Source organism: Diospyros lotus, chromosome 2 (assembly GCF_014633365.1).
Source record: "Diospyros lotus cultivar Yz01 chromosome 2, ASM1463336v1, whole genome shotgun sequence".
In the NCBI taxonomy this organism is placed as follows: Eukaryota; Viridiplantae; Streptophyta; class Magnoliopsida; order Ericales; family Ebenaceae; genus Diospyros; species Diospyros lotus.
In genome coordinates, this window is record NC_068339.1 from 1625486 (window position 1) to 1644944 (window position 19459).

The following is a 19459-nucleotide window of genomic DNA, read 5'->3' on the forward strand; positions in this document are numbered from 1 at the left end:
AACCCTTCTCGAACCCTCTCGATCTCTGTCTCTCCTTCTCCCTCGCGTCGCTAGCCCTCGCCCCCTCGCTCGCTCTCGCCCTCTTGAGGTTGCCCTCGGCTTCTCGCCCGCCGTCGCTAGCCCTCGGACCCTCGCTCGCTCTCGCCATCTCCTCGCTCGAGCTCGCCCTCGGCCGCTCGCTCTCGCCCTCCCCTAGCTCACTGTCCCTCACACTCACCCTCGGCCCCTCGCCCGCCGTCGCTTGCGCTCACCCTCAGCCCTTCGGTCGCCGTCGCTAACTCGCTCTCGCCTCTCGCAGTTCCTCAGGTTAGTTCGATTTTAATATAAGAGAAGATCTCTTGGTATTTGTTATTGTAAGACTTGCCTAATTTTGTCCCTGCAAAAACTAAACGAGGATGTTTAGTCAAATCATCAAATCCATCGATCTACAGATGATTAATGATAGTATAAAATAAACATGGTTTACCCTATATAAGAATTATACCAATGATTAGGTTCTCACTTAAGCTCAGTACCTCTCACTCAAGTGGCTGTCCAACTGTCTTGCTCTTGTATTTTATGTCTATTTGATGTGGACCTGGTGTTGTTTGGATATGGCGTGCAGATTATATCCACTCATTCATACCATACCCACCCACACACACATATGTATGTTTGTCTTTTCTTAAGTTGTCATTGTTTTAGGATGTCAAATTCATTTTCAAAATGGTGTTTTTTGAATATGAAATGAAATGTGAGAAACATAGTGTCACGAGAAGGATTCCATTTACCTATTATGAATTTCCTTATTGCTGTAACTTCATGTTATTTCTTTTTGCTACTGTAATTGTTAGATTGTATGATATCATTTTCTGTTAAGAAGTTGTTAGCCCTAGGCCCCACACATAGTGGCTAGGAAAAAGACAAAAGGGTTGGTTGTAATAGAATTAGGGAGTAGGATCTGCTACAGCGGACCTACCTCCCATGGCTGGGTATATCTTCTTCCAAAGGTTATCTTGGGGGATTATGAATGAATTGAATACGGAAACACTCTCCCAAATTCTCTCTCTCTTTCACTAACTATCTCTCTCTCTAACGTATCCTTCCTCCTTCTACCTCTTTGTTCTTGCGCTGCTTTAAGCTTTCCAACCTATCGGAATTAGAAAGCAGACCATTGTCTCGGACCAGCCGTGACACACAGTTAAGTTAAGGTAATTTTGATAAATGAAAAGAGAAACACAGTTAACTCTATGATGATTGGGAGCCCCCCCCCCCCCCCCCCCACACACACTTTGGTAAAGAACGGATGTGAAATTATGGTAAAAAGAACGACTGTGAAATTATGGTAGTGTGTCCTTCCTTTCCCCATCTATAAACAATACCAAGAAAAACAAAGTACTCTTAACTCAGTGTGATTTGGCTTTCTTCTTTTCTCTCTAATTTAAATGATTGTTTCCTATGCTGACAAATGTTAACATAATGGTGGGTGAAAGATCGTAATATGTTTTGTTTTTTTGTCTTTCATCATCTCTAAAATTAAAAAAAAAAAAAAAAAAAACTCCTGACTTTTACATTTAGTAACAAGAGATTATAATTATCTCTTTAACGATTAAAATTTTTGAAGATGAATTTATATAAAAATATATTTATATTATATATAAATTATGTAATTATAATACATGCTCATCAAGCTAGCGGTGCATGTAAAATATAATAATTAGTAATTGACTTTAATATATATAAATAAATATAGTTGGAGTATGATGCTCCAGCCTTTGAGGACTTGAACTAAATGGTGACAAAAGCACTAATTATAATCCTTTCATGGCTTTAATATTCGTCTCTTTTCAGTGTGATGTATTGAAAGTGATTCAAAAGTTGAGCGGCCCCTATTACACTTCCAATTCACTTCTCTACACATACCAATCACTTGTTATTTTTTGATCATTTATTCTAAATTTTTAAACTGAATTGCTTCATTTTTATTAAATTCTATTCGGATATATCCATCTTGATGATACATACACATGCACGTAAAAACAAAAAACAAAAATAATCAAATTAAGTAAAACATATGATTATTTGACAGAAACATCACTAAATTTTGGTTATTTAGGAAATTGGGTTGTCTACAAGAATAATTTTATTTATTTATTTATTAAAATATGTTATACCTTTTTCCTAAACATTTTTACATTAGTTATTTTGATTAACTCCAACTAAGTTACTTTCCAACCATGAAAAAGTAACCTTACATAGAGAGCAAAACTCACCATCAAGGAAGGATTAGAAGGTCTTTTCAAATTGATTCTCACTGCTTTTTTTATAAATATATTATTTCAAATTGTTTTAGTTTCATGTTTAGCTTTCTGTTGCTTTTTTCTGTTGATTCCCACTAAGTGTCATTTTTTGTTTTTCTTTTAAAAGAGGTAGAAATAAAAAATGACTACAAAATCTAATTCACCTTAAAATTTTGTTTTGTGTTTATATACTATCATGTAAGGCATGAAACCATCACATGCAATAACCAACAAACCTTGCACATTAGGTCAATACACAAAAATTGATGTATAAAGAGACAAAAGTTGAGCGTCTTATAGAGTGACAATAATTAGGGTCTCTATTGGAAAATTGTTGTAGTTTTTAAATGCCTTTTATGTATGAAGTACGCATCTTAAAACTAATATGGATGTAATGTTTTCATATTGAGGTGTAGATTAGAGAAGCAGAATACAAGCTACAAGCTTTGTTTTAGTTGCATGGATAAGTCTTGGATTACAAAGCCACGAAATACACATGAATTTCAGGAAGGGGTGCAAGGATTTTTGGAATTTGCCTTTGCCCATCGGTCTGTTGAAGGCAAAATCAAATGTCCTTGTCCTGATTGTGTTTTTAGAAATTGGGAGACCAGAGCAGTGGTGTATGATCATTTGATTTGTAGAGGGTTTCCAACCACATACACTATTTGGTTTTGGCACGGGGAGTCAACTACAGGGGAAACTTCTAATAGCACACCTTCAATACAAAATCCCTTATACAGTCATGATCCAATACACAATATGATCAACGATGCTTTTGGGATATCTAGGGACCATGTGAATGTAGAAGCTTGCACATCGCATCAACCAGTACATGAAGGTGAAGAAAGGATGCCAGAATTGAATCAAGGACCTAATGAGGAAACTAAGGCATTTTACGATCTAGTTAGGGATGGAAATCAAGAATTGTATGAAGGATGTACAAAGTACTCGAAATTATCATTCCTAGTAAAACTATATCACATCAAGTGCTTGTGCGGATTGAGTAACAAAGCAATGTCTATGATTTTAGAATTGTTAAAAGATGCCTTCGAACATGCAGAGATTCCTGATTCTTTTTATGAGGCGAAGAAATTAATTACCAAGCTTGGTCTTAATTACAGTCAAATACATGCATGTCCAAATGACTGTATGTTGTATTGTGGAGAAGATGAAAGTAGGGAGACATGCAAAGTATGTAACACGTCAAGATGGAAACAAAGTAGGAAAGGTAACCCGACGAACATGTCTGGTGGGGGCAAGAAAAGAAAAAACAAACCTGTTAAAGTTTTACGATACTTTCCACTTAAACCATGTTTGCAAAGGTTATTTATGTCTTCTAAAACTGCTGAACATATGAGGTGGCATTCTGTGGATGGTAACAAAGATGGCTTGATGAGGCACCCGAGAGACTCTGAGGCGTGGAAGAGATTCGATGAAACACACCTTGAATTCGCATCAGATCCACGGAATGTTAGGCTTGGGTTAGCTAGTGATGGCTTCAATCCTTTCGGAACTTTGAGTACCAACTATAGCATTTGGCCTATGATTCTTATACCGTACAACTTACCCCCTTAGATGTGTATGAAGCAGACTTCCTTCATCCTTTCAATGATCATTCCGGGAAAGCAAATGCCAGGGAATGATATCAATGTTTACTTACAACCCTTGATTAAAGACTTGAAGGATTTGTGGGATGGTGGTGTGGAAACATTTGACGCTTCACTCAATGAAATGTTTAATATGCGCGTTGCATTGATGTGGACAATTAGCGATTTTCCTGGACTTGGTAATTTATTTGGGTGGAACACACACACTGGTTCAGCTTGTCCAACTTGCAATTTTGACTATGTTGCCCATCATCTACCTCATAGTAGAAAGTGGAGTTTTATGGGTCATCACCAATTTTTAGAGCCAAATCACAGATTCAGGTTTGACCATGTTCACTTTGATGGTAATACAGAGTTTAGGAATCCACTAGTGGCACTATCAGGTTCAGAGATATTCAAGCAGTCGGAAAATGTTCATGTTACATTTGGGAAAGGGATAGAGGTTGAAGATAACAGAAAAAGAACTCGCCGAAAAAATATTATAGAAAGTGGTTGTCAACAATGGAGAAAGAAAAGTATATTTTTCCAACTTCCTTATTGGGAGTACAACTTGTTGCGCCATAACCTTGATGTTATGCACATTAAGAAGAATGTGTGTGATAATGTCTTGTACACCATTCTCAATGAAAGTGGAAAAACAAAAGATAATCTCAATGCTCGAAAAGACTTGAAAGAGATGGGCATAAGAAGTGATCTTTGGCCAAATGAAAATGGATAGTATCGACCTGCTTTATTTACAATGTCAAATGTCCAAAAAGATGTATTCCTTACAACTTTGAAGAATATTTTAGTGCCTGATGGTTACTCAAGTAACATTGCTAGGTGTATTGATCTAAAGCATCGGAAGATATTTGGTTTGAAAAGTCATGATTCACATATTCTTATGGAGCAACTGCTACCAATATCAATTAGAAATGTGTTACCTAACCAAGTGTCTGCCGTTTTAGTTGATTTGTGCTCAATATTTAGGCAAATATATATGTGGCAAGGTGTTGAATCCTCTAGACTTTGACAAGCTCCAACGTCGAGTCATTCTCACACAATGCCATATGGAAATGCTTTTTCCGCCTGGGTTCTTTACAGTCATGGTTCATTTGGTTGTGCATCAGGTGAATGAACTGAAGCTTGGAGGCCTAGTACATTATCGATGGATTTATCTTATAGAAAGGTAAATATTCTATATATCGTAATTGCTATTTGCCATTGGATTTTTGGTATATATGTATAACACTATTTTCTAATTGTGTTTTTTACTTTAGATACTTGAGACATTTGAAGTCCTATGTACGTAACAGGGCACAACCAGAAGGTTCCATTGTTGAAGGTTACTTGGCTGAAGAATGTTTGACCTTTTGTTCAAGATACTTGGAGGGCATTGAGACAAGATTCAACTAGCTTGGACGTGTTGATGATCAAATGACAAACAATGAATCATCTCAAGTTTCAATGTTTTTTACTGAAATAGGGAGATCAGTTGGGAGTACTTCATATTTCAACCTTACTCATATTGAGAAACGACAAGCACACAGATATGTGTTGATGAATTTAGAACTAGTCGATCGGTTTGTGAAGTGAGTTCGTACATAAAAGATATATAATTTATCAAAATCCCTTATTTTCCTATCTTGTTGCTTTAATGACTTAATTTTATATAGGAAATTTAGAGAGATAACCAAGAGAAGGCTCAGGAATTGAACACGATCAACTATAGAGATTGAAAGAATAGTACATCGAGAATTCGTTGATTGGTTCTCTAAGCGTGTAGGTTTACCATTGATATATTTTATTAAGAACAATATTTCAATCATGAAAAATTGTACTTATCGATTTCCCTTTGTTTCATTTTAGATTATGAATGATGAAAATGAATCCCATTCAGATGATCTTAAGTGCCTTGCACAAGGGCCTCTGCAACGTGCCAGATGATTTAGTGCATATAATGTCAATGGATTCAAATTTTGAACTATGGAACGAGAACATAGTTTGAAAACTCAAAACAGTGGAGTTTTTGTGATTTCTGGAACAAGAAGTCATTCTAGAATCAATGACAACAACCCAGTTAATGGAGATGTTAATTATTATGGAAAATTGGTAGATATAATCGAGCTTAATTACTATAGTCGATTTAGGATTATTCTATTCAAGTGTAAATGGGCCAATACCATAACTGATAGAGGGATCAGACAAGATGCTTTGCAGTTTACTTTAGTGAATTTCTCTCGATTGATACATACTGGTGAGCGTGAAGAAGATGAACCTTAAATTGAAGCTTCACAAGCGCAACAAGTGTACTATGTTGAAGATGTTGTAGAAAAGGATTGGAGTGTTGTTGTACATTTAAAACCAAGAGATTTGTATGATATGGGTGAAGACACTAAAGAGGCAGTCTATGAGAATGAGCCATATCAAGCACAAGACTTAGGGTTATTTTTTCCTAATGATACTGAAATTCTGTCACTTGCAAGAGCACAAATAGATGATGATCCAATGCCTAATGTTGAAAATGTTGATGATGAGGATGATGAGGATATGTAATTCTATGGATTTAATTAATGCAAATGTAGAATATTATATTACATTTTACTTTGCTTATTATATTGTTGCTAGCATTTTTTTATTTTGCCTTTCATTTTGTTTTGATTTATCTATACGTGCATGTTTTTCTCATTTATAAAAAGTTTCAACCATGATTAGGAAGAAACGTATAAGGGATACCAAATAATTTTATTAAACAATTTTATCAAATAATTTTTTTTTCATAAAATTCGAATTCTATCTTAGTTTAAAAAATAAAGATTTTTCTTGAAATCAATGAATTGAAATTCCTAAAGGGTGGGGTTTTCTCGATAATTCCTTTTTTGTGAGTTGGGGCATGGACAAAAAGTAAATGTTGTTCCGAAAAGTAAATTAGTAACTCTTGTATGTATCTTAAGATTGTCACTGTTCTAGCTCTTCACTTCAAGTTTTGTCAATAAATGTGTTTTTTGGAAGCTGCAGTGAGGTCCACTGATATGGGAAATGGCATTTTTGGTTGTGACATGACTTATGGGAGTTGACTTATGGCATATTAGCGGAAATATAACTAAGGAGTATGGGAAATTGGGTAAGTGCAGTATTGGGGATTATTACACAAAAGGTCGTTTGACAGTTCTGAAGCACTACCAAGTGCTTGGCGAATAACATATGGTTATGTCCTCAATTAAGAGGTCATTGCCGTAGGTGAATCTGAAGATAAATACTTGTGCATTTTCCAGTTGAAGGAAATGAAGTCAAGTACATTGTACTTGCTTCTCTCCCTTTTCAAGTCCCTTCTAACTCACAAAAGCCTCTTTGATGTTGGCTGTCCTGGCAACCATAATTGCCAGTGGCCTTAAACTAGAGACTTATAATCAACTTGTTTTTGTGGGTCTTCCATTTTTTATTTTTGCATTTTCAAGTAAGCTCTTTTTCAACTTGTGTGAATATGGTGACACAAACACATATATGCATGACAACATGATAGGGATGTTACAAACATATATCATACAAAACTATATTTTTTTTTTCCATAAGTCGTGTGTCAATTTCTTATGGTGATCCTTGGTAGTAACAGTTAAGTTCTGGTCACCGATTTTGAGTTGTTGAAAGAAATTAAACTTGACATGTAATGGTGGAATACTGGACAAACAATTATGGTATAAATGGATACTGTAACTAAACTAATACAATTCATTACATAAACATCTAATAAAAGTCCTTAAGCTGGAGCATTCTTAGCTTAGAGAATAAATCAAAGAACATACTTATGCTGAAAAAGAAATGGAGCAACACCAAGTCAGTGTAATAATCCAAGGGTCGTAGATTTCTAGTGTGAAATTGACAACATAGAAACAATTTCAGCTTAGTTAAACCCTTGGTATAATTGCATGTAATCACAATATCATGAATATTTGTTACTAGTCATAATTGTACCACCTGTTGAATGACAATAGAAGATAAAATAATCAAAAATGCACCTTGAAAGACCAAGCTGTATCACGATGTCGTTAAATCTGCTAAACTAAGCATGAGAAGACTGTTAGAGACCATTCAAGAATCTTTTTTAATAAACATACTTGTAAATTCGAATGACTGACAGAGATGATCGAATGGACAAGAAAATGAGGGTTTGGGGATATGACTAGCAGCGGAAAGTATCTTGAAGATCACTAGATGAATAAGATTGAATGAAAAATGGCATAGATGCTACTTGTGAAATGTGGCCAGACTATCAATTTGTGTAGCTACTGTGGTTGCTCCAGGAATTGGCTTATCTACAACAATTGCTACTATCTGTTGTTAGGACATCTGTTTGTCATAAAGGCTGCAAATGCTAAAGTGAAAAATGTATGAAGTTTTTCTTATGCATCAATAACAAAATGATTGAAGAAGCATATATAACAAATTCTAGGAAGAAATCATAGTTGCTGGATTTTTGTACCCAAAAAAATTACTATTACCTAATACTTCATGCTCAGTGACAGTCAATTAAAATATCAAAATTGTTAAATATATATTTCCCTTTTGTTTTTTCATAAGTTGAATGTAGCTCTCATATTCTTGTTTGTTTAATTTCTCTCATCTTTAGTCCTTGAATAATCAACAGGATGGCATTTGTGATGCATATGAAGAAGATACAATTCATTGAGAAAAAAGATATTTGTTAAGGTTGAATTAGTTATACTATAGTCTCTATGACTTGCTTTTTATTTAGTTAGATAAATACTTTTAGTAATTGCTATTTAGAAGTACAATAAAAAAAACTTACTGTTGTTGGGAATGCTTCCTCCATTTACTGGCAATGGAAAGTATGGAATTCAACAAGCTGAAATTGGTTAGAGAAGGATCTATTTACATTAAAGTTTGGCGACAGGCCGTGACTGTTTATTTTACCTGATAGGCTGGTACTAGTTTTCCATCAAGGCATTCTAGTGCATCATAAATATTTTGATAAACAACCTGGTTACAAATTGCTGCATTTATTGTGGTCACTATGGATGTGCAAGAAGGAAAATAGCCTTCATCTGTGGACCCTTGCTTTAGTCTTTCTTGTTTTATACTCTCTTCTGTGGATAACATAACTTTTATTTACTTGTTGAAAATAAATATTTTATACTAATTTGCTCTTGTTCTTGGATTTTTCTAGTCTGGATAGCACAGTTTGTTGTAATGTTTATTGCTGGTGATTGTACAAAAGGAAGTAAGTGTGCATGCAATGCATATGTATCTCAGTCCACAAGAAGTCTAAGGTCTTTGCTAAGGGAGCAAATACTCAAACATCATAAGTATGCATGCCCATCTTTCTATCTCTCTCTCTCTCTAAAATCATGTGCATAACAAATTAAGAAGTGGGCATTGCACAAAGATATATAGCAGCCTTGCTTATTAGTTCACTTCCTTGGTTGTAAAATTTTCCTGTCTGGGCATTGAGGGTTTGGCAGATTAGATCAATTTAGCTCACCTTACACTCATGAGTAATGTCCTTTTCCATATATATATATATATATATTTTCTTCTTTATGCATTCACTTGATCACTTCTCCCACATGAAATGCAACTGCTGGTTGCTTAGAAGCCAGGGAATACATACTTCATGGGCCACCTCTAGTAACATAATTATGACATGATTTTTGTAATTTGGAATGCCATTTGTTTTGTAATTTTTGGTATTTTACGAGATTGTTTTAATTTTGTTAAGTTTAAATTAATTATTTGACGTTTTGACCATGTTTCTTACATTCCTCAAACCATTTAAACCACTAAGTAATGGCTTAGATAGTTCAAAACACGTGATGATTTTTTTATACTTTAAGAAATAGTCTAATTATGATTAGTGATTTAGTTTAAAAAAAACACTTTTAAAATCATCTAATCATCTAACAGTCATTACACATTCTTAAATTGAACTCTTAAATGTAGAAAATTATATTGCATTTTACGTCGCTTATTATTATGTTTCTCCTTCTACTTTATATATATATATATTTTTTTTGCAACCATGATTAGGAAGAAACGTCTAAGAAAGACAGGCATTACTGATTTAGGTGGAGATGCCTCACTTCCCACACATGCTTCAGCATCATTATCAGCTCCACCACAACCCCCAGCATCATCCCCAGCTACACCACAACCTATAGCATCCTCCCCAACTCCACCGCAACCTCCATTATCTGCCCATGCCCCATCACAATCTCCAGGATCTAGGCAGACTCTATCAGAATCATCCACCCCACATCTATCTTAGGATTTTCCATCGACAGCTTCGTCTACATCACGCCATTACTGGACAGTTAATGTGATAGGTATGCACAAAATATTTAAATTGCGTGTAATTATTAAATACTTGCATTAATTATTAAATTAGCTATATGTATTTTGATTGACAGATGAACAGGGAGTTATAAAACAAGAAAAACTACGGGTTAAGGATGTTTGGCTGCTTGCACATGGAAGGCGTGTCATGTTAGAGTTTAATGACATGCTCGCAGCGGGACTATTTGGAGGGATTTTAGGGGAGCTAGCTTCTGATTTTGTCACTTTTCCTGTCAATTACGAAAGCTGGCATAAAGTTCCCAACGCATATAAAGATGAAATTTACAAAAATAGAGTCATGGTAATTATCTAATATTTGTTGTTTTGATATATTTTTCTGAATATTTTGTTATAATTAACATTGTTATTTTTTGAAGGAAAAATTTAATGTTGACGAAGGACATGTGAAGAATTTCATTTTGAGAAACATCGGAAAAAAATGGAAGGATAATAGATGCAAGTTATACCACGAGTACTATAATCCCACTATTTGTAACGACCGGGGTCCACATAGTAACATATTGTCTGGTTCAGGTCGCAACCAATCCCTGGTTTTATCGCTCTGGGATTTAATCCCAAAACGCGCGTCACTATGTAGAACACCCTCCGCACTTATATGCCTAGTTCCCCCCCTTTGCATAGCCGATATGGGATTCGCCTAAGGTGCTTACACACACCCCCCTTGGGACTCAGCGTCCTCGCTAAGGTTTGTCCCACCACCGCACTCAGAGGCTCGGGGGTCGGCTCTAATACCATTATGTAATGACCGGGGTCCACATAGTAACGTATTGTCCGGTTCAGGTCACAACCAATCCCCGATTTTATCGCTCTGGGATTTAATCCCAAAACACGCGTCACTATGTAGAACACCCTCCGTACTTATATGCCCAGTTCCCTCCCTTTGCATAGCCGATGTGGGATTCGCCTAAGGTGCTTACACACACCCCCCCTTGGGACTCAGCGTCCTCGCTGAGGTTTGCCCCACCACCGCGCTCAGAGGCTCCGGGGTCGGCTCTGATACCATTTTGTAACGGCCGGGGTCCACATAGCAACGTATTGTCCGGTTCAGGTCGCAACTAATCCCCGATTTTATCGCTCTGGGAGTTAATCCTAAAACGCGCGTCACTATGTAGAACACTCTCCGCACTTATATACCCAGTTCCCCCCCTTTGCATAGCCGATGTGGGATTCGCCTAAGGTGCTTACACTATTGGTCGAGAGGCAAATCTTGCAAAACATCCACCAGGAATCTCACAAGACCAGTGGGCAAATTTCATTAATTATCGTGCACGCGAAAAAACTAAGGTGATGTTACTAATCTTGCTTATAAGAGTACTACTCTTTATACAACTAAATAAGTATAATTCAAGTAATGATGTTCTTGTTGAATATCTAGGAGATGTGTCTACAAAATAGTGAAAATCGATCCAAATTGACAATCCCACACACTGGAGGATCAAAGAGTCTGGAAAGAAAAAAACATGAGATGGTAATATTACAAAAATTTATCCTAAGTATGAATTTTTCATTCTAACATCAACTAACATTTATGTGAAATTGTTCTAAATTATAGGAAATTGAGAGTGGTCAACCAGTGAGTAGGGGTTTATTATACATCGCGACACATAAGAAGAAAGACGGATCTTTTGTGAATGAAGGGCATGAACTATAAGCGTAAGTTTTGACACAAACTTAAACTTTACTTTCAAATTTATTTGTTTTTATAGTGTTTGTTTCTAGACACCTTTTACTTTTGTTTCCCAGTTATATCGTAATTCTTAGACCTTTTGTTTGTTAGTCTTTGTTTATTAGAGTCTGAAATTGGTCCCTCTTTAAATTATTAATTTGCAAACATAAAATAACAAACTATAAAAGCAGAAACTTACCACAGCCCTATTTTGTAGAAGAAACAATCTTGTCTTGGTTCTTAACAGAAAAATTGTTCTAAAGTCTTGAGTACAGTTTATTCTTTAAGACTTGGAAAGCCTGCCAAACTTGAAATACTTCATGCACTTCCAGCCTATTTGCTACCAGAAATGGATAATTCTATGGATTTCTCTTCTTAAAGGAAGCACGTCAAGAACATGCCAAATTTATTATGTCAAAATGAAGTTAAAAAATCCTGTAGCTGAAGTTTTACATCTCCAGGAGCACCCCTACAAGTTCACTAAAGAACAAGTGTCAAATGGATAGATTGAGAAATGTAGTTCTGTATCTCCATAAGGAGTCCTAACAGGCTTGAAATCAACAATCTTTACTGTTAACAGTGACAAACTAGATTGAAATTGGGGTCCCAAACAATTGTGCTTGTTAAATTAACTACAAAATTAAAAAAAAAAAAAAAAAAAAGACTCCTTGTTTGATGTTATATTTTCAGATTATAGAAACAATCTCTGGGTTCTAAGTTTAAGTTTTAGACCAAAAGTAACATCATATGTTTGATGGGAAAGTAGGTTGAAGTTTTGTGTATGAGTGCTGTTGTCCCCCCAACCACCCAATACTTACTGATGCTATATTTAAATTTGGAACTTAGTAAGTTGTTTAATACAAGTCCGGTGTTACATATATTAGAAGTGTACAGTGTGATGCCTTGTATGTGCAATTCTATGTAAGGGAATAAGAATTTAGTTTGAAAGCACCCATCTCATCATAAAAAATAAAAGAACAACAACTAATGCCTCGTCTATTCATTTCTATGTGGGTGAATATGAATTTGCTTTTAAAATCACCAGCATTAAAAAAGGACAACAAATGCTTGACTAGCAGATGAACGTGGTTCTTTGAGGGTGCAACTTTGGCAAATAATAGATGCTCTCATGCTTCCTGGACTGGCTTCTACGTGGCTGCAGTAGGTTAGAGAAAAGAACATGACAGAAATTGTATTTTAGAAACTTTTTGAGTTATGGAGCTTTGCTTCCTGTAATGCCTCTATTTGCTCTTGGCTCTGCTCGTGCTCATGCATGGTTCAACCAACACAATTTTCCCTCTAATTTGTTGGCGCTTTTTTATGCTTTAGGATTAAGTCACTTGCGGCCCCTTTGGTATCTGAATTAAATTGTAATGTGATAAAATAATAATGGGACTAAATAATAATGTGTCACATTTGGTAAAAGGGGTATGTCGTTATAACTACTCCATATTTGGTGCAGTAAGGAGTATTAATAGCATGTTGAATCCATGTCAAAATTGCTTTAAACATGGAGGTCGTGGTTTGTTTTAGTATCACAGGGAAAGGAATGGATGAATTATTTGAGAATAAGCTTTGCTCCCCCATCTTGCGTCTTATATATCTGTCAGTTGTGGTGCAAAGGATTGCTTGAGTTGGAAGGTCTTCAAGGAATTAATGGAAGACTTTCCTGATTAAGATATTCCGTTATTGGTGTTTTTATCCTATAAAGTAAGGGTAACAGTCAATTTCTCATTGGTCCTTTGTCCGTGACTTCAGAATGCTGGTGTATCCTCCAATTGTTTTGTTGGAGCAATGCTTTAAAACCCCACTTCTCCCTCCCTTCTTCTCTGTGATTCTTAAATCAATGATTGAGGCCCACCTGACTTGACTTGCATCTCCGGGGATATGGTGGTAGCTTTAGGCCTTTTTTCTCAATCATATGGTGGTTGGTACCCTTTGATGACTGGTGGCTAATGCAAAATTATTAGTCATGGCTTAGCAGAATTCAAATAGTTATTGTGTTGGTATTGATTCTTAGTCTTTACAGTTTTTTTTTTTTTTAATTTTTTCCTTGGTTCATTCACTGCGTTCTCATGGACCTCTAAGTTTTTTCATCTCTATTGCATGCTATATATGTTTCTGGCTTGCATTTTATAGCAACCAACTTGCAATTTGGAGGGAGCCACTATATTTCAAAATTTTGTTCTATTAATCTATTTGAATTGTGATTACACAAGGCAACTTAATTGAAATGAGTTAGTATTTTTCCAAGTCGTAATTTACTTTATTCCGTGTGTGATGATATGAATTTTTGTTGTTTGAAAGTGTTGTATACTTTTTTGTTACTTTCCAACTCTTTTCACCTTTCTTTTTTGCTCTCCTCCCTCCCTCTCACTGGTTTCATTTTTCCTTCTGTGAAGATTGAAAAAATTAAAATATAACATCAAACAATCTCTGGGTTCTAAGAATAGACATCATAGGTGTTTGAATTTTTTGCTTGAGGGTTGAAAAATATTAGAACCCATACACACACAAAATAAGTATTGAAAAATTGGATACTGACATCATAGGTGTTTGAGATATCTTGGATGTTTAGTTTCATTATAATACCTACAGAAGTAAGGGGTATTTATATTCGTATATATTTTTTAGTGTTATGTTAGTAGGGTTTGTTAAGGTAAAGTATACTTGTAAAGTTTGTCTCATGTGTTGCAAAATTTCCTCACTAATGCTGCTATAGATGTCTCATTCCTGATAGTTCTCTTTACTTTCCATTTCCTTAATATTTTTGGCCATCATGTTTCATGATTTTATTTTGTCTTATTGTTTGCGACTCATTGTGACCATCCTAGTAGCTATTCTTTGGACCTTTGATTGAAGCAAGGTCTGTTTCTGATATACAACTGCAGCCTAGAAAACGTTTCTCAACTTACTGCTATGCTAGACCGAGGCCAAGAAATTGGTGGCTTTCTGTGGTCACAACAGCCTCTTATTTTGTTTTAACTACTTTCAAAATGAATGATTGTTGAAGTGACAGTTGTATTCATTAAGGACCTTCTAGGTCTAATGTGACAGCCCTTATTTTACTTTCTACCAGAGCAGTCCGAGCAAATGCTTAAAATGAAAAATTATTGTGTACAGACAGACAAAGGCATAGGTTGAAGTCTAAGGTGTTTGAAAAAAAATAAACATAATGTTAGTAAAATCGATGGCATGGTAAATAGGATCTTACCTTGTTGAGAACCATATGCAAATGGTTAACTATTAGAACAAGTTGTGTCAAGCAGCTTGAGACCTTCCTACGTATTTGAGTAAATTCACTATGTATTCTTTGAATTTTGATTATTAAGCTTCAACATTTTTAAATTTTAAATTTTACTTATATATTTAAAATTTATGACTGTTGTGTAATGTGAGTGCCACTGTTGTGTAATCAGCTTGATGATGGTCATATCTTATCTGTCAATTCATTTCTTTCACTTCACTTTGTTGTAATGTTCAAATTTTATGACATCAGTTGATTTCCAATTTGATAGGGGAATTTTATGTCAAGTAGAAAAACATCCATATTTATATAGAAAATTTTTTGTGAGTTGATTTGCTGGTGTTTGTTGTAATTGATATTGATATTGTTTTTTAATCCATACATATACAGGACAAAATTTTTTACATTGAGAGTTAAGACACATCTCCACAATCAGTCTCCTTACACGATTCACTTGCTCAAGTGTTAGGAAAAGAACACTCAGGTCGAGTCTGAGGGTTGGGATTTGGTCCGAGTCCAAATCAAGTTTTTGGGACCATTAGTCAATTGAATGGGAGATCTTCGTCTTCCAATAATACTAGTTATCAAGAACAAGTGAACTTTTTGATATAAGAATTACAAACTAATAAACAAAAGGTTCAAAGTTTAGAGTCACAGCTGCAAAATGTTCAAGGTGTAATTAGTTTTCTTTTGACAAACGTTGTGGCGAATATGCCACCTGAGATTGTTACGATGCTCAATTCAATGGTATGTTAATTCTAAAATTATTAATTTTCATTGTTCATTTTAAGTGATTGTTTATGTTTATGCCTACAAATACTTTTAAGAGTATGTTTTTATATTTTGTATACATCTAATACAATTTTAATTATTTCAGGTACCGGATACGAATAGTGGACAAGCTTCACCAGCAGGAAGGCGATCTTCAATATCTAGTCATAACGTTCATGATCTACCACAACCTCCAGACCAACAAAATTGATGTACTGTTAAAATATTTGAACAACTTGACTTCTAAACTTTTTAAATTTCATTTTGATATGTAAGTCTATTTTGATTGGACTTTGATATGTTACATGTTTGGATATTTAAGTTGGAATCTTTATAGTTTGTTGATTAAATAGATGTACATATTGTGTTTGTGAATTTGGTGTATTGTGTTTGTGAATTTGGATATTTATGGGTCATTTAGGTATGTACACAGGTAATTAGGTGGGTCACTTAGGTACACAGGTACTTCAAGCAGGTGTTATTGAATACAGCGGCGGTTTTAAAACCGCCGCTATATTTTTAATGAATTCATTGTAGCGGTGGTTTCTTAAACCGCCGCAAACCGACTACTACATAAAAATATAGTGGCGATTTTCACTATAGGTTCATTTGGCGGCGGTTTGTAAACTGCCGCTAAATAAACTTGTTTTTTAAATTATAGCGGCGGTTCTGAAACCACCGCTAGTTATGGCGGTTTAATCAACCGCCGTTAGTTACAGCGGTTTAGAAACCGCCGCTAGTTACGGCGGTTTAGAAACCGCCGCTAAAAATGTCACCTAGCGACGGTTATACCAGCGGTTGCTAAAAATCGCCGCTAAATGCCGCACGACGGTTGTATTAGTGGCGGTTTTAAAAACCACCGCTAAATCACTTAGCGGCGTTTAAAAACCGCTGCTAAAAACCAAATTTTTTGTAGTGGCGGTACATAACCACTGTGCAAAATAATAGGTGCGCAAATAATAATGCCATGCAGTGCTCATGAGATCTTACATAAATATAACACACATGCTCCATTATAGAAATGTACACATCATGCACATTTAAACATTCAATAACATATTCACTCATGAGCCCATTCATGCACATATACATATCTTCAATCACATCCTTTTATGGTCACTCCATTTTATTTAAGGGTAATTATTTATCTAGAGTTATCAATGCATCTCCCATGCATGTAGACTCCATGAACATACCAACCAAGGATATTTCTTAACAATCTCCTAATTGATTATTATTATACATCCTTATGCAAGTCAATTGTATTTTTATCTTATGAATCCCATGTATTTACATATATATATATATATATATATATCTTCAAACACATCTTATCATTTAGAGGATTGAGGGATATCTAAGGAAGCATTTAAAAATAATTTACTTTAACACTCTCACTTGATTTGGGATAAGAAAAGATTTAATCAGCTCAAATCATATCCAAAATATATGATATTATATATCAAATCAAAGCCCTCGAAATCTAGTTTATGACACTTCAAACGGATCGCAATTGCGAGTTCTACATCAAAAGTTATGGCTGAAAAAGCGAATCATGCACAAAGTAGTCAAAACTACAGCCGAGTCGACTCGACGGAAATCCGAGTCGACTTGGCTCGAGTCGACTAGCCCAAAACTGAGTCGACTAGGCCCGAGTCGACTTGACCTCCTGAACGAGTCGACTTGGCCGAAAAGGACGAAAAAATGCCAAAAACCCATCGAAAACCCACAAAATGGCCACCAAATCTTCTAAAACTTCCATTCTAGCTTCCTAACCCATCAATGTCATTCCTTGAAGGAAGAATGGGGTGAACAAACCCCAACGAAGCCATCAACAAGACCCAATAAAGGCTTGACATAATAATACGTAACATACAGATCAAGGAAAAATGGCAAAATATACAACTAATACCAACAATACTTTTAACCATGAGAAGATAACAAGTTATGAAGCATTTTGACATCATAATAAACAAGAAGGACAAGCTTGCACAAAAGAAACCAAGAGTGCAAGGAGAACTTGCCTTTGATGATATTTGAACCGAAGAAGAAGAAGCTTGCTCTTCTTAAATATGAAAATCCTCCTTCTTGAAGCTTCACCCAAGAGAAGAAAATGGAGAAAATAGCAAGGGAAAACAAATGAAGAGAAGGAAGAAGAGGTTCACGAGAGGGAGGGATTGGGAGATGAAGAAATGAGGAATTAAACAAGGCATGGAGAGATGAGGGGGAGGAAATGGCTTGCGAACCACTCTCACCTTGGCTTTTACCAATATACCCCTCACATAAAACACACACACACAAATATCCAAGCCCCTAATGGTCCTTTGCATTTTCTCATTTTCTTTTCCCATTTATATAATTCCATCTCTCACTATCATACACATGGGCCTGAGCCCAAATCAAAAGGTCCGTTCATATAAATACATGGCCCAAGCCTAACTCATTGGCCCAATTACATATAATGGCCTATTTCCATTAGCCCACTCAAAGGCCCCAACATAACCTTAAGCCCAATGGGCTTCACAACATTACAAAATTTAAAATATACAAAATCCCCTCTTGGTTCAACAAAAGCTTCCAAAGCCCAATCCATTAATTTAATACTTAATTTATTTACATAAATTTTGTTACATAAAAATATGCACACATGTATATATATATATATATAATGCCCAGACCCACTTTACTAATGGCCCAATTCATTTTAGACCCATGGGATTTCTCTAAACCCATCACATTCATTGACCTTAAACACCTGGCCCAAATGGGCAACCCAATTTATGAATTTAAATACATATATTTTGATATATAAGAATATTTCCCAACATTTAATTTAATAGAGCAAATCTTCAAATTTTCATAATTAAAATATTAATAAACTTCTAGACCTACTGACGGGTCGTTACAAGTTTAGTAGCACTTCACATACATATGTTTCTATTTTTAAATTACATGCATTTGTTTCTATTTTTAAACTACATGCATATGTTTTAGTATTTACTTTGAATTTTGTAATAACATTTTAAATTAAGATTAACAATATATATATATATATATCAAACAAACATAATGAGACTATACATTTTCCTATAAATTAATGTCTATGTAATATATATCGAACATGATCTTGATTACTCATCAAATTATACATAATTTTAAATATATTTTTTTTATAACCACATTAAGAAAATAATTCATAAGTTTGAATATATTTGTTTATAAATACATTAATAAAATGATTCATAATTTTATAAAGATATTGTTTAATATAAAAGAATCAAACTTGATATTATTAAATAATATCAATATATCATTAATAGAATGTGTTGATAAAAATATTTGTTGTGACTTAAAATTAATAAACTAATGCATGACTTTATTGTACTTGATTAATGTTTTAAAATCTTGATATATTACACAGTTAACACTAAAAATAAGACCTTTTACTAGTTAATAATAATTTTTAATTTCTGTTTGTTTAATCAATTTTCTTTTAAAAATTCTTTCAGAATAATTTGGTTTCGAAGTAATCCTAAAC

At 34.9% G+C, this 19459-nt stretch overlaps 1 protein-coding gene across 1 annotated transcript; it reads left to right on the plus strand.

The window, feature by feature from the left end:
* The first annotated feature begins 2738 nt into the window (after window positions 1-2738).
* LOC127794134 (uncharacterized) lies at window positions 2739-3854 on the plus strand. The gene has a single exon (XM_052325041.1). It carries the CDS (start codon window positions 2739-2741, stop codon window positions 3852-3854), a length of 1116 nt encoding a protein of 371 aa, XP_052181001.1.
* Window positions 3855-19459: the final 15605 nt, after the last annotated feature.

Bases quoted from the DNA above. Each gene is read 5' to 3' on its own strand.
- LOC127794134 (XM_052325041.1), top strand. From the start codon at position 2,739: ATGGATAAGTCTTGGATTACAAAGCCACGAAATACACATGAATTTCAG.